This window comes from Arvicola amphibius, chromosome 8 (assembly GCF_903992535.2).
Source record: "Arvicola amphibius chromosome 8, mArvAmp1.2, whole genome shotgun sequence".
In the NCBI taxonomy this organism is placed as follows: domain Eukaryota; kingdom Metazoa; phylum Chordata; class Mammalia; order Rodentia; family Cricetidae; genus Arvicola; species Arvicola amphibius.
In genome coordinates, this window is record NC_052054.1 from 106,261,236 (window position 1) to 106,278,017 (window position 16,782).

The 16,782-nt window shown below is 44.5% G+C and overlaps 1 protein-coding gene across 2 annotated transcripts in view; it reads right to left on the reverse strand.

Annotated features, from left to right (window-relative positions):
* Window positions 1–5,120: 5,120 nt before the first annotated feature.
* Window positions 5,121–16,782, reverse strand: part of Cab39 (calcium binding protein 39) — a 76,681-nt gene continuing 65,019 nt past the window's right edge. For both annotated transcript variants that reach the window (XM_038340044.1, XM_038340045.1), the window contains exons 6-9: window positions 14,081–14,140; window positions 11,909–11,974; window positions 8,418–8,561; window positions 5,121–7,630 (exon numbers count right to left, since the gene is read on the reverse strand). In XM_038340044.1, coding sequence (XP_038195972.1) covers window positions 7,442–7,630; window positions 8,418–8,561; window positions 11,909–11,974; window positions 14,081–14,140 — 459 coding nt within the window. In that variant the 3' untranslated portion in view covers window positions 5,121–7,441. The remainder of the gene's footprint in view (window positions 7,631–8,417; window positions 8,562–11,908; window positions 11,975–14,080; window positions 14,141–16,782) is intronic.

The window sequence follows — 16,782 nt, forward strand, 5'->3', positions numbered from 1 at the left end:
GCCTACATATTTGCCAGGCTGTGGTGGCGCACACCTTTAATCCCAGCACTTGGGAGGCAGAGGCAGGAGGATCTCTGAGTTCAAAGCCAGCCTGGTCTACAGAGTGGGTTCCAGGACATCCAGAACCATTGTACAGAGAAACTGCCTCAAAAAACAACCTCCGTATTCACGGTGTCTGGGACTTTTTCCAGTACATTTAACTGACATCTGCTTCTCTTTCTTCAGCCTAGAAATTTCTCTCTAGTATTAATTTATTCTGAGACAGGTCTATAAGCAGGAGTCTCTATTTATTTGAAAAGGCCCTCATTTTACCTTTACTTCCAAAGCTCAGCTTTACTGATATTACTTTCAAATCATTTTTGATTGCATTTGCCTGTGCGCACTTGTGACCAGTTGTTCCTTCCATCATGTCTGTAAGCCCTCTCACCGGTTCCTGGCTATAGAATTCTTGGTTGATTGTTTCTTTTTTTCTTTTTTCTTTTCTTTTTTTTTTTGATTGTTTCTTGTTTGCTTTGAGCTTTAGTACTCTAGATATCATCATCATTATTATTATTTTATTTATACCTCCTCTGGCTTCTATTCCTAAGAGAGAAATGATTGTATCATTGTTGCCCTGAACATTTTTTGTTGATCTTTTTGTTTTGAGACAGTGTCTCGCTAGCCCAGCCGTCAGACCTGGACGTCTCCAGCCTCTTGCCTCAGCCTCCCAAATGCTGAGACCTAGGCAGGTGCCCCTGGCTCTTGCTTTCAAGTGCTCCTCTTTGTAGCTTTGCCACAGCTGCAGGTCTCTGAGGACTTCTGTACTGATCTTATTTGGGAGTTCACTGAGTGTCTTGGATGTGCTGAATAATGGTGTTGTTCTATTTGCCTGACTGTAAACTGACCTTCGGATTAAAATGAGATCATCTTGGCAGTGGCTATCCCTGTGCCCAGTGCCTGAGGTGCATGCAGTCTGCAGAGCTCCGGCCTTGTATTATAGTTGAACCTTGAGTTGACTGTTTTCTGTTTTACCTCTTCTTGGTTCATCTCTGAATCTGATTCTAGCAGGACCAGAGGATCTACTCACCTCAGGAATGTTGTGGATTTTAAACTGGATATGGTGGCATACACTTGTAATCCCAGCATTGGGGAGGTGGAAGCTGGAGGATTAGAAAGTTGAGATCAGCCTGGATGTCCTAACAAGACCCCGTATGAACAAAACAAATAGCCAAGAATGTTCAGGATCTGCAGTTCCTTCTACCTCCAGGCCACTGCTTTCTTGGCAAAATGTGGGGGAAGCTGTTGTTGGGCCAAGCGTCTGTCTATTCTTATACTCAGGCTCTTCCAGGCTCCAAGCTGTCCAAACCCCTCTGCTCCCCCCAGGCCCTCCTGATTTTCTCTGTCTCCCTCAATCTCTCTATGTTAAGATAAAGCATTCCCTCACCAGGTGAGGCATTCAGGGAAAGCCTCTGCCATCTTGGGAATTTGGCTCACTTTGCCTCCACTTTCACTGAGTGAGCAGACAGATGTTGCTTGGGGTTCCTCTTGTTAGCTCAAGACCAGAGTCTTAACCCTTCTGAATAGTAAGAGGCAGAATCCAGAGCTTCTTGGGGGCAGTCATTCTGGCATGGTGCTGTCCCCACTTCCCTGCCTGCCCATCTCACTGCTGGGCTAGGGTGACAAGGAATGGGCCAATGCACACGCAGTCTTGGTGCCTTGATGCCGTGAGTGGCAGGTGTCAACAGTACATATCACAGTCAAGGGACTGGCTTTTCTGTTGAGACAGGGTCTCTGTAGTCCTGGCTTTCCAGGAACTCAGACTGTAGACCAGGCTGACCTTGAACTCAGAGATCCGTCTGCCTCTGCCTCCCAAGTGCTGGGATTAAAGATCAGTGTCACCCAACCCAGCAAGATTTGTTTTTATCTCTGTAACCAGAGGATGAACCAAAGTTGGGGAGCATCCTAAAGGGCACTGTGGGAACATGGGACCCCCACTGGGTTTTCCAAGTCATCACGTATTAATGACCTACTGTGTGCTGGGCACTCTCCTCGGCCCCTCTAGAAAGTCCAAGCGTTGGCTGTTACTCTTCTCCCCATCTTGAAGAGTCATGTGCCAAGGCCAGCAGGAAAGAGCCGACGTGAAGCGAGGCACGCTGGTTAGAGTAGGGAAACCGTGGCTCTTCTCCTCTGCTCCCAGGTGAACTTGACCTTTGTCTCATCCACAGCCAGATTTAAGTGAGAAAGCTCAGTTCTTCACAGCCACAAGTCTGGATCAAAATTCCACATCTTTCGCCCAGCTGTGGTGGCGCACGCCTTTAATCCCAGCACTCAGGAGGCAGAGGCAGGCGGATCTCTGTGAATTCGAGGCCAGCCTAGTCTACAAGAGCTAGTTCCAGGATAGCCAGGGCTGTTACACAGAGAAACTCTGTCTCGAAAAAACCGAAAAAAAAAAAGAAAAAAAAGAAAAAAGAAAAACAATTCCACATCTTCCATCTTCCATGTGGAATTGAGGGAGTGAGTAGGAGGAACTCTGTAGATACACCCTTTTGTACTCATGGGGCCCATGAAGAGCAAACTGTCACCGAAGTAACCCACTCTCACGCCCATGGTTGCCGCCTCCTCTACAAGAATCCCAGGGACTCTGGGGCTATTATTTAGATGCACATAAGAGAAGCCATGTTGTAGTGGGCAAGCCTCGTAGGGTAACAAGGCCTGGGATATTTCCCCTGCTGTTCTTCAGTCCCTAGAGCTTTGTCTTCTAGGGTCGGGGAGTAGGGTTTAGGGGTTAGGTATCCCGTCTCTACAACCAGCAGGCCCTGGTCTGTGGGCCTCTCTGTAAAAGCCCAGGCTAACCTCTCAGGCTGGGTGCTGTGGGACATTTGGAGAGGACGTTCAGTCTCAGATGTTGTGGCCTTGTCCTCACTCACTAGTATGCTCTACGGGAGTATGTCCACATGTTCTGTAGCCCACGGGAACGCTAGCTGTTGGCTACCTCTGCACTGCCCCAACACGCCATGTTTGGAGAATGAGGGCTTTGGGTGTTTACCACCCAGACTCTAAAGACCGAAGAACCATGTCTGCCTGCTTTGGTGTGGGAGGCTGAAACACTGTGAAGCCCCTGTCAACAACACACACTCAGGGCTTCTTCTGCCATCTTTCTATAATCCTGACTACTCTCTTGATTGAAAATGATGTCCAACCAGGAAGCTCCAGGCTGCCCAGCACAAGACAACCCCTGGGCTTCTGGGTCTCTTCATAGTCAATGCCCAGATAAATGCTGCAGCACTACACTGAGGAGCTACACTGCCCTCCAGTGGGGCTAAAGTGTGAAAGCAGCTCAGGGCTGAAGCCTGGAGGCCAGACTGCCACAGGCAGATGGAGAGGGGAGCTGGTCAGGCTGTCTAGCTAGCCTTAGCGCTAACATCTATCTGAGACTAGGTCCTGGGAAACACTTGGGTTAGAGTGGATCAAAGCTGGCTACCATGGTGGATGTTTGGGCTCAGCACTGCTTCAGACTCCTGAGGCAGGTGAACACTTCTGAGGAGCCACAGCTGTCACCATCACCGAGGGCAGCTGCTGGAGGCAGTTGCTCCTATACTTGGGTCCAGAGGAGCGCAGTCACCACAGGAGACACAAGGCACCGATGGTTCAGCCCCATCTACTGACTAGACCAGGCAAAGGAACTGCTGGGGAATGGCACCTGGGAGTGTCCTACGGCTTGCCACTCATTAAGGCCACTGCTCACCTCTGCATCTCAAATGGAAGGAAGCTCCAGCCACCACAAAGTATATCCATTGCCATTCCTACCTTATGCATCAGCTCTGGGGACCACTGAGATGCAGGTACTAACAAGTTATGGCTTCTAAGTTTTCATTTGGATCAGGCCCAATTACCTGCCACCTGTGTGGAAATGTGGAAGCACAGTGGTGTCTGTAGACACCAACAAGAAAAGGTGCTTCCATTGCAGAAAGAAAGCTAACTACAGAGGATATAATCTTGTCTAGGAACCTGGGGGAGGGGGCAGTGACCTCTCCCAGGACAGGCACAGAGGAAAACCCAGACATTTAGGTTTCTGAGGTCACTTGTGGGTACAGGTGTCACAAAAAAGTGTTACAGCTTTGTGCAATCACCAGGCCCCTCCAGGCAGTGTGAATGCAGGGAGGCAGACCTGTGGAGATTCAGACCTGTCAGGCCTTAGCAAGACAGTCTCAGCCTCCAAGTGCTGAGTGGGAGTATGTAGGGAAGAAAAGAATCTTGGGAGAAAACGGTTGTCACACATGCTAAAAAATGGAAGTGAACACGGTCAGACCCCTCCCGAGGTCTTCCTAGTTTCAGGGAGGCAGCTGGACTTTGGGAACCTCGTTCCCAATGGTCAGGAAAGGGCTGCAGCTAAGAGATGGTTTGAGGTGACTATAGAACACTGCAACTCCTGTGCCTTCCATGATTCTGAGCTCTTCTAGTCTTACAGGCTAGGATGGAGGTAGGCTGCACAGGGTGACTGGTCAACCTGCAGCTCATGGGGGTGGGGAAGAGGAATCTGAGCTGCAGGGGAACTTTGGCCTGACCCTTGGTAGGTGTAGTTGCCCTGCAGATGAGAGCAGTAAGATGCTGTTATCCTAACGAAGCGTCTCTAGCAAAAGCAGGTCCCCTGTGCTGCCCGAGACTGGAGCGATACAGACAAGGGCCAGACAGGTCTCACCTTCACTGTTGACACTCCGCCAAGCACATAGTGCTGTCTCCAAGTGAACAAAACCAAGGACAGATCTACACCCCAAATGCTGGGGAGGGGGTGCCATAAAACGGTGCAATGACATTGACTTGGAGACAAGGAAGGGTGCTGTGACATGGGTTTCAGGATGCACACAGAAGACTCTGGGAAACTGCGTTAACTCTTTTTTTGTTTGCTCGTTTGCTTTTCTGAGACAGGGTTTCTTCTGTTTAACAGTCCTGACTGTCCTGGAACTCTCTTTGTAGACCAGGCTGGTCTATGTCACTGAGATAGCCTGCCTCTGCCTCCCAAGGGCCAGGTAAAAGAATGAGTTAACTATTTCCTACCCAGTCTTCAACAAAATGTATGCTGTGTGTTTCTTGATGGGACTCTTCACAGTGTCATAATGTAACTGTCTAAGGGACATCACAAGTCAATTTCTCCAAAATTTTATTTTAATTTAAATTACAGGGCCAGCCAGATATTCTGATAAGAAATTCACTTTTCCTTAGGAGAAAGGAAACACTTTCGTATCATTAACAATTGTATACATCTCCCACTTTTTTAAGGGTTTAAAAAAAAAAATCACATTAAGTAACTGCCTTAAGTAAAATTAACCCTTTATAACACCAAAGAAACCACACCCAGGATAATTGTTTTGGTAATAGGAACCTAGTAAATGATCACAGGTCAAATGCATTTTCCAATTTTGAATGTTTTCACATTGTTCTGTTTAAAAACAATCCAGAGCCTTCTCTGCCTCCAGCTTCCAACGCATTAGTAACACACATTTCTTTGACACACTGCATTCATCTTCCACACCAGGACCCTCGCACTACTTTGTCTGCCCAAGTGGAAGCTGTTTTCTGCTGGAGTTCTAAGAGCGAGCTTGGCAAGGAGACACCCTTCCACTTGGTGTATCGACTGCTGTCGCACTAAATCCTGACCCACAGCACTGGATGGCAAGGACTGGTCAGCTCAGCTGAGTCTGCCTCCTGCTGAGGATTTCTTAGTCCAGGAGACTGAAAGCTTTCCCTATTTCTACTAGTCAACAGGAATTCTCCCTCTCTTCTCCTCTCCCACACACACCCTGGTGGAGAGAGCCTTGGAATCTATTGTACACTGCCATCTAAACGAAACAGAAAGAACACACCTGAATCTTCTGGAGTGTTTTTTCTGACTGTGTTCCCTGAAGGAAACCTTAAACCTGCTCAAACCGCAGCCAGGAGGCTCCTTTTATTGGCCAATGAATTGTTCAGTTTGTAAGAAAGGCTAGCAGAGAATCGTCATTGTTTCAGTCAGCTACAGCCATGCTGAACTGGATTGGGCAAACTCAGATTTTAAGTTGTTAGTTGTGACCTGTGTGTCACTGAGACAAACAGACCCCATCCTAGTAACTTCATGGAGATTCAGTCTAGGAGACATTGTTCTGCTGTGGTCACAGTCACAAAAAGTGGTGCAAAATCAGTTGCTTTATAAATACTGATAATTTGCAGCATTAAGGAAAAGGACATTAAAAACAATCTCCTCAGAGGACATCTAGGACTAGGGCTCGCTCTTCTTTTCCTAAGAGAAGCCAAAGTTTTAATTATTCAGTTTCACGACTACTGTACTGGATATTACTTACTCTAAGAAAGAAAGGGTGCTCTACAGAGGCCCCCCGACCCCACAAGAATCAGCATTATTAGCATAATCTGTATCATTCATAGATATGGCAATCTTAGGACTCATTTTAAATGAATAAGGCCAATATTCTGCAAGTCCATGTAGAGGACTGAGTTTCAGGTCTGTACTTCCACCTGCCAACGGTGCCCCACTGGGTAACTGAATACAAGGGATTGGTTCTTTTTCTTTTAGTGCTGTGATCCTTAAATGTTAAAATCAGCATTTTCATGTGATCTCAAGTATTTCAATTACATATGAGCATTTTTTTTTTTTGCAAAACTCAGGTAATAGTTACATACTACTACAATAACATTCCTCTGCTGTACAAATTAAACGATTTAAAAGAAATGAGCATTCTAAGAATTATATACAAAAGAAACCTGTAAGCAGTATTGAAATGAAACGTAAGTTGTCGCTGCTAGCTCTACTGTTTTAAAATACCTTCAAAAGTAAAATGAACAAATAGCTTTCTGCACATCCAGGTTCACAAGTCTCAAGAAAATCAAATGTCAAAAAGTTCTAGAAAGCTGTGAAAAGCATATATACACTTTCCTTATGACCTTATGAAGCTCCACACTTGAGAAGCTGCTAAGTTTCAGTATCAATTTATTTGCACGTCAACTTTATCCTCCCCAAAGCTCACATTGGACACAGTTCCCCTCTGTTCTTTCGGCGACAGTGGCTGATCTGGCTCTGGGACGCCAGTGTGCCCGTCCACACTGCAGAGATCTGCACAGAGCATTGCTGATGAGCAGGTGTCAGCTGACGTCATCATCGTCTTTTCCCTAGACCACTTTCATCATACATTAGCCTGCATGAACTCAGCCATGTTCAGAACTCCTGTAGCAAATGGAGTCTGTGAGTTCTGAAATGACAGAAGTCAAGGGAAAGACCACGTGCGCGCTAATGTGCAAGCAGCAGCAGCTACGTTCTCCAACCTGGACTGAAAAACAAAAAGGTAAAATGAAAACCGTTCACTTAACAGCAGATTAGCAGTAATGTTCCTCATGAATCTTTAAGAGTGCCTGATGCTGAGTAGCTAACAGCAAGTGCTGAAGTTGGATGGGATATTGTGGTGTTTGTTGGAAATTAGGCTTCTTGCTGAGCTGGTCTCTTCAAATCCCTGATCTGTTTGACTAAATAGGTCTTCTCATCATTGAACTGCTCGTCCTCTGTCCTGTCGTTCTGAAACTTGCTGAGGAACTCAATGAGTTTGGTCTGGTTCTTGAGGAGGATGTCTAGGATAGGCTGTGTCTTGTTGGGGTTGGCCACAAACACCTGCATAAGAGAAAACTGTGTCAGTCAGAGAAGCAGTTAAAGTTCACCTAGCAAGCCCCTGGGCAGGTAGGAACCTTATCTGGGCAGATAATTGGTTCTTGCTTTAAAAAAGCTTATTTTTTACAAGATAAGCTATTTGTTCTAGCACAAAGATTGCCAAGCTCTCCTGGTGGTGGTGGCAGCGCACGCCTTTAATCCCAACACTTAGGTGGCAGAGGCAGGCGGCTCTTTGTGAGGCCAGCCTGGTCTACAGAGCGAGTTCCAGGACAGGTTCCAAAGCTACAGAGAAACCCTGTCTTGAAAAAAATCAAAGGGAGGGAGGCAGTGGCGGATTGCCAAGCTCATTCTGCAAACTCTAAAACTGAGTAGTTAGGACTAAATACTTTTATTTTAGAATCAAACTATTTCTGGGCACAGGAAGTCAGATTAGACCTTAAACCCCCCCTCCCCCCAAACATCACAAAATACTTTTGGCTTTGTACTGGCCCTCACTTAATCAACTATAGATAGAGGTGAATCAGAGGCCAGCCTAGACGGGGTGGGTGGGGGAGGAGGGCAGCAAGGGAAATACTTCTCTCAGTTACCTCCTGCTCAAACTGAAAAATAATGACCCCCTCTCTCCTCTACTTTCTTATTCTCAAGTCCAAATGGTCTACCCACTTCCAGGTCCCTGCTTTTGTTTAAACACTTGGGCTAAACTGAGTATCACATTGGTTACTGGAAGCTGGTAGTATTTTACTAACTGTAACAACAGTTTGGAGGAGAGCACTGTGTCAGCACAGCCCACCTTGAACACGTGAAAGGCCTCAAACTGGATGTTTCGGCTCTTGTCTCGGAGGAGGTTCATCATCAGCTTGAGGTTCTCAGGTTTACTGATGTATTTTGTCATAATCGTGAAGTTGTGTCTGTCTAACAGCAGTTCACCAAGAAGCTGAGAACACATTTGGATCATCAAATAGACTTAAAGCAAATAAAAAATTAAACAACAACCCACTTTATGGTCATATAGAGACTAGAGAGTCTGGTTTCAAAAAAAAAGCAACAAAAATAAAAATGAACAATAAATAACAAGAAAGTGATCAGAACAAAGGGTGCTAGGAATTTCTGTTCATTAATCTTAAACTAAGTCCTCACCACCCCCACCCCATTTTAAAATATATTTAACAAGGCTTTCCATGATGAAGGTTGGTGTCTGCTTAAACGTGCTAAAGTTTTAATTTTCCCACATCTGTCTCATAAAGCTGTATGTTCAGCGGAGGTTCCTCAAGACTGTTAAGGGACCACAGCAGAGAGCTGAACCCATCTCTGCCTGTTTGAGTGCTTCCTTGATATACACTCACACCGTGTGAGTGGCTACTGCTCAGTTGAGATTTCCTCCGTGCTGTTTTCATGTTGAGCTCTAGCCGAGGCCCAGTGTGTCCACTGTGTCAGCTATATACCCTGCTCGGAGCAGGTATCGACATCACCCTTGTGGACAGAAGGGCAGACAGTAAGGACTGTCCCGTGCCAGCCTGCCTGGTTTCAGATATGTAATTCAGTGTTACTTGCCTTCGTTGCGAATACAATGAGGTCGGAGGGTACTGACCTCTGGGGAATGTAGAGAGAAACTCAAGTGTGATCATATGGGGATCATAAGCACAGAGCTCTGCCTGATGGCAGCTGCTGGTTCCCAGCTGAGCTCTAGATATTTGACATTTCTAAATAACAGAGCTCTAGATAAACAGCTTCTCACCATACAAAAACAAACATCAAAAACCAAGACCCAAAACCTGTGGGGCTGGAGACATGGTTCAGTGATCAGGAACACTTGTTCTTGCAGAGGTTCACATCGCTCATGTGGCTGCTCATGACTGACTGTAGCCAAAGCTCCAAGGCTCTTATGGCTCCTCCAGCACCTGCACTCACATCCCAACCCCCCATCTGCTGTTCAGGAAAACAACTATGCTACCTAGCATTTATAAGGAATTTATAAAACTTATGTTTCAGGCCAGGAAGATGGCTCAGTGGGCAAAGGTGCTTGCATACCAAGCCAGACAACCTGAGTTCAATCCCCAAGACTCATGTGGTGGAAGGGGAGAACTTGTTCTCCTAACCTCCATGTGTGCCCCAATCCCCACATAAATTAAGTGCAATGTAATCATTCTTTTTTTTTTTTTCTAAGACAGGGAGGGTTTCTCTGTATAACAGTCCAGAATTCACTCTGTAGACCAGACTGGTCTTGAATTCAAGAGATTCACCTGCCTCTGCCTCCTGAGTGTTGGGATTAAAGGCTTGTGCCAGCAATGTAATAATTTTTGTAATTAAAAACTAACTTCAGGCTTCTTATCACTCTGAATCATATAATTACTAATTTTCAAGGTAAGAAGCGGCCTGCCTACATCCTATGAAGACTTGTCAGTGGGTGTTAGAGGGTGCAGCTTTCATTGTGTTCATCCTATTACAGAAACTGAAGGCATGCTGAGGAAAGACTAGCTTCAGTTTAGTTATCTCAAAGAAGATGACTGTGAACTCCAATTCTTTGGACACTGAAAAAGATTAGCTGGGGTATAAAGGGATATAAAGTTGCTGCCAGTAGGAAAGGAATGTTGTCACATCAATAAAAAATCAGATACTTTTGAGGAATTCTGAGAAAAGTGGAATTTAAAACATTTAGATGAGATGCTAAATCACTGGAACTCCACCTCCAGTTCCTATAGAACTACTTCCTGACCAAATTGGATGTGCTGCTACATATTTAATAACAACTATAATAACACACAGAGGCCTGCAGCTGTTCTGTACAAGGTCAGAAAGCACATTTTAAACTCTGTAGGCATATGGTCTCGGTGACAACCTCTCAGATCTCCTGTTACAGTTTCAAACAGCCAAAGATGATGCATAAATAAATGTCTGTTCCTGTAAAACTTTACAAAACCAATCAGTTGGCTGAGTTTGAATTCTAGGCTATAATTTGCCAGCTGCATGTTCGTGGTTTACATGCATGTTTATATGTGTGCAGGCACACATACATGGGTGTATATGTATAAATGTGTGTGTGTGTGTGTGTGTGTGTGTGTGTGTGTGTGTGTGTAGGGCAAAGATCAATACCTGTGTCCACCACAGCCACTTTTCCACTTGCCATATTGAGGCAGAATGTTTTACTTGAACCTAGAATTTGTTGATTTAGTTAACAACTAAACTAAAGCTTGACCCTAGGATCGTGTCTCCACCACCCAAGCACAGGGTGACTGCCATGGATACCCAGCATTCAGTGTGGGTACTGGGACTGACTCCACTCCTCATGCTTGCATAGCAGGTAGTTGGCCCACTGAGTTACATCTCCAACTCCTTAGTTTGCCAACGATTGTTCTAGACTTTTGTTTTTTAAATTTATTTATTTATTTATTTATTATGTATAAATATTCTTTCTGTGTGTATGCCTGAAGGCCAGAAGAGGGCACCAGACCTCATTACAGATGGTTGTGAGCCACCATGTGGTTGCTGGGAATTGAACTCAGGACCTTTGGAAGAACAGGCAATGCTCTTAACTGCTGAGCCATCTCTCCAGCCCCCTGTTCTAGACTTTCAATCTTAAATTTAACATGTTTAAGGTTCAAATGGAACTGTCCATATCCTTTGTTGATAAAAGCGGGCAAAGCTACGGCATTTCAGTTTTGCTGTTCACATGCTGGCCCCAACCCTCACCGCCACGTCTATACCACATGTGGTATACACCCAGAATGCTTTATATAGTTGGCATGAATCCATTTAAAAGTATCTTTCTGCAAGGTATGATGGTTCATGCTTGTCATGGTTTAAACAGGAGGATTCAAGCCCAACTTTAGCCATATAGCAGGACTCTGTTTCAAAACCAAAACCAACGAAAATCTTTTGAGGGAGGGTTTCATTTTATAGCCACGGTTGTCCTGGAACTCAGATCCACTTGTTTCTGACTCTGGAATGCTGGGAGTAAGGGTGCATGCCATCACTGCCCAGCCCAATAAAAATTTCAATCCCTACAAAATTATTTCAGAATCTAAAATACTGCACCGTTAGGACATAAAATCCTCTTCCGTCTCCTTTTATATTCCCCTTTGATGTCTCAATCTTACACGTGGGCATTTACCCCATAGAGATCACTAATAAACCTCAAACTGCAAAAGTCCTGACTACGCCCAAATCACAAATGTATTTATTGTCTCCTAAAGGTCTACAACCAACATCAGCACATACCCAAATTCAAGTTGCAAATACACCATGAAGGGAAACAAATGACAGGAGAAAGAGAATTTTCCATACCTTCAGTGACTGTCTCTTTGTCACGTAATTTTCTGAATGAAGTAGCTTCTCATATTCACTGAAAAACTAAGACCAGAAAACATACATCAAGGTTAAGAAAAAGGAGACACGATGACATGATAAAGTTTGGGGTTGACTCTCAACATCAGCAAAGGTCTATGCTTTCTTGCTGACAATGGTGTCAAACCTTCCTTCCTTTGTGCCCCTCTGGTGATGCCAACAACCACCTTACACATGGAGCTCCTGGGAGTGGTCCCCTCCAGGCTCCAGTGAGATCCAGAGAAAGTCCTTCTCTGCACCTTAAATCAGCTACATAAAGCATCAACACGTTCTCACAGTTTCCACACTCATTTCTTGGTGTTACACTAGAAAATTCCAACTTGTCTAAATAACAAGAGAAAAATATCCCTGTTCTTTCTAGGTATCAAGCAAGGAGAGAAAACAAAGTTGAGAGGAGAAACCCAGTAGTGTGTTAAGTCATAAAACAAAACAAAACAAAACAAAACAAAACAAAACACCCAAGTGGTCAGGATTATTGGAGCACGTACTCTTTTTGTTAGGAGTTCACATTTCTTCTGACTGTACTTTACACATTTCTGCTAGTTGCCTAATATACGTTTTCCTAATATCTTGTTAGCCAATGCCACATTCACTAATAATATGCAGGAAACTATTTTACTTCAACATTAAAACAAACTTTATTATCTAGAGTAAATTTCTTTAAATAAGATAGTCTATATCTGGGAGGCTTTAAATTAAGATAGTAACATATTAATAAGATAGCTAGCAATTCCTAACCGCTTATGATGTTTTAGTGCTATCTCTGTGAGTTTTCGTATCAGAAAGCTGCACACTCCACACACCATAGGCAGGAGCTACTTTGAGGTTAAAAAGCAAAGAAAGCAATTGCCTTTGGTTTTATTAGCACTTGAAACTGGACTCAGGCAGTTTGAAGTTAAAGCAGAGATTCTCATTCTTCCTAATGCCGGACCCTGTAATACAGTTTCTTATGTTGTGGTAACCCCCACCCATAAAATTATTTTGTTGATACTTCATAACTGTAATTTCCCCACTGTTATGAATCATAATGTAAATATCTGATATGCAGGATATATGGTGACCCAAAGGTTGAGAATCACTGTGTTAAAGCCCATGAGGTCCCTATGTAATGATGGCTGCCACCTTAAACCAGAGACACAAAAGCAAACACCCACGTCTAAACACTCATGGCAGAAATAAAGTGCTGTCAATGTTCAAGCCATCTGAGGTTGTTTACTTGGCTACCTGCTATGATGCTGCTGGGAGAGGGGAAGATAAGCAGAAGGGACAAGCATGAGGAAGCATAGATTCTGTCTCTGAGAACCTTATAATGCAGTGGAATAGGAATGCAAATGGTGAAATGTCAACAATATTTAAAACATTAAAGATTTAAACTACTAGTAGAATAGTTAAAAAAATAAGTCTTGTGGGGCAGATAGGAAGGTTAAGTGGACAGTTATTATTCTTAGTCCTCTAAGTGTGCCTATCAGATCTCGGACAGTGTGGAGGGAACTACTGTAGCATAGTGGGAAGCCCTCCAGAGGAAGGCAGGTGAGTAGGCGTGAACACAGGCACTGTGGCCCTGCCGCAGCTGTGTAGCTGAGGGGCAGCAGTCACCCAGCACCGGGATCCCGGCAGATCTCTGGAGGCTCCCAGTGCTGGGCTTGACTGACACCGACAGAGCTGGAATCAACGTCCTCATCTGAGCCCCAAGCAGTAAGTGCCTTGGCCATGGGCACAAGGAGTAAGCAGTGAGGCAGGAGCAAAGCTGCGGTCCTGCCCACTCTAGGCCTGCACTGCTCAAATCCCATCAGCTGCTGCCTCTTTCTTTTGTATGGAGCAACTGACGAAAAAGAAAGAAGAAAGTAAAAAATGTCAGATTAAATTCTCTTTGCATTTTAAATAAAAAAAGATTATAACTCAGGAGCAAAAATGACCACTTCCCTCTTCTAAAATAAGAAAATATACAAGACGCAGATCAAATTTTGCTTCAGACTTAGTAGTACTCCCTGTTGTTACAGCATCATTTACAAACACCATAGAGTCATACATTCTGAAACAAAACCTACCTTAAACCTCCATTTAAGCTAATTTCATTTCTGTTAAAAGTTTACAGATGTAATACATACTTACTCTATCATAATGCTGTTCCAAAAATTCTGCACTGAGCAATTTATGTCTCGTGAGTAAATCCTAGGAAAAGAAAACGACGTATTTTTATAGTTGTTCTCCATTAATGTTTTCTTAGAAAAAAAGAATTCTAAAATATTCTTTGCCAAATTGCCTGATAAAATGTTGTTAAATATTAGCAGACAGTACTTAATATTTCATTATGATTTTTTCTCAGGACCATGAAATGACCTTGGTCTCTCTGGGTGAGAACTGTTTAAACCTCCTTAGGGCTCTTTGGAGTTAGGTCGAGGGTGGCACTGGCCTGGGTCTTGTGCATGGACCGCAGCACACCAGCCTGAGTTCCTTTGAGGAGATTCACTGGGACTCCTCATCTGCATAGAACTGACCTGCCACTCACCTCCTGATAACCTCCCTTCACAAAGGCTTTCTGCATGTCCAGTCACCTGCTCCTGACCTGACCTCTGACTTAGCATCACTTCCTCAGAAAACCTTTCCTGATGGATCACAGTTGTGACTCTACATTTGCTTGTGTGATTATTTAGTACCCCCCCCCCATTAGACTGTTATTTCTAGTCATGTTGATTTTTACAAGCTTTAAGTTTTTGGCACTTAAGAACTGCCCAGTAAGAGCAAGACTTAGTAATTAAGTAAATCAGAAGACATATTTGGGAAAGCGTGACTTGAACGTTCTTCACAGTACGCTTTTTAAGAAGGTTTCTAACCCAACCCCAAAGATTTACAGCTGCTTAAACTGCTGGATGGATTTGTGCTAAATTCCCTCATTTAAATAGCGAAGTTCAGGAAGGAACCTTTGGTAATTCTTCCCAAGTCTCCTGTGAGAATTAAACAGGTAAAATTAAACAGAATTTAGTTTTAGCATCTTTGGAGAGGCAGCAGTCACTTTACATAAACCTTCAGTACATCTGCTGCTCAATCCGACTTCACATACAGGACCTCCACCTGGCAGATACTACAATCTCTCCTGTCACAGGCAGAAAGGAAAGTGGTAGTGTGGCCAGATTAGCAAGTATCAATGGTTACAATGCAGAAAGGAACATAAAGACATCAAAGGAAGGTATCAACAGAGAAAACATCTAAGCCTGCCCATCAAAGAGCATCCCCCACTCTTTAGCCTGCTACCATGGTTGGTTAAAGGCTGGTCTCCCCGTGAGTAGGTACCACAAGGACAGGCCTTAAATTAAATTTACAAGCCACTGCTGAATCCCCAGACCTCAGAACAATGCCTAAAATAAGTCAGACACTGAGAAACTGGATGGATGGACAGATGGATGTAGTAAGAGATTAATATATCTGTATACAGTGAGTGCCACTTCCTTCTTGTGGATAATCTGAGTCAGTGCAACCAAAGCCCACTGCTCTCTGGTCACAGTCTAAAAACGACTAAGAGAGAGGGTATCTAAGAGATGCTGACTCTCAACTGAGTCTTGAGCTTCAGAACAGGTCAGCACAAAGTATCTGCTTTAAGACGGAAAAGCCTATGGTATAGAGAGGAGCCACATGGCAGAAAGGGAGACCTCCAACATGTCTCCACTCATATATTTATCATCTGGGAACTCAGACTGTGACCCATCTGGGAAGCAAATTTCTATGGTGTCATGGGTGGATGGGACTGAAGGGGGTACTCTGGGCAGCTAAAGCAGGAAGGAGTTGAACCTTATGTATAACAGCATGAAAGTCCTCTGTGAAGACATCCAAGGTCTCGGATGGCAGCAGACTCATTGGAAATGAGTGCTTGCTAAGAAATAGCCAACAAGCCAGGCGGTGGTGGCGTGTGCTTTTAATCCCAGCACTTGGGAGGCAGAGGCAGACGGATCTCTGTGAGTTCGAGGCCAGCCTGGTCTACAAGAGCTAGTTCCAGGACAGGCTCCAAAGCCACAGAGAAACTCTGTCTCGAAAAACCAAAAAAAAAAAAAAAAAATAGCCAACAATACACTGGTAAAGGAAAGATGGAGTCTTTGGCAGTACCTCCATCTCTTGGGGGTAAGAGTAGGTGGCAGCAAAAGGGAAGGGTAAAGGACATGTAGCTAGTGTGGGGTCAGTGACTCAGAAAACTTGGTCTAGTCTGAGGTAGACAGAGGGGAGAAAAAGGATCCAAAACACATACCAGAATTCCCCAGTACAACTTGGAGGAACGGCTATGCGGACTGTGTCTGAAGTCTAGCAGAGAGAGCGGCCACCTTTTAAGGTGGCTAAAGCACTAATGGCCCTAAGTTCAGGAAGGGTGAAGAGGTGGTCCTGGAGCTCCGGAAACAATGCTGCTGCCTCCCAGAAGGGGCTTATTTCAGAGCCTTGGCAAATAAGATGGCTCCAGGGCCCATTTAATGCTTGACTATGCCAAGGACATGGAACCCAAATCTACCTGTGTAGTTCTCCCCTTGGAGGTCACAGGGTCATAAAGTTCTCTGGGCTAGAGTTAAACCTGTCTAGGCCTGGAGGGATGGCTCAGCCGTTAAAGGCTAGGGTTGTATAAGAGTTTGGTTCCCAGCACCCAAGGCTGTCCTTCCAGGTACCTTAAATAAACAAAACAAAACAAAAAAACCCCAAACAAACCTGTCCCTATGTTTCAGAAATGGCTGGAGTAAACAGACTGGGTTTAATCTACTTTCTAGAGGACCCGACTTCAAATACAAGCAGTGTCTGGCATAGGGGGTCCTTCTGTTTGTGTGTTGCTTTCACTGGTT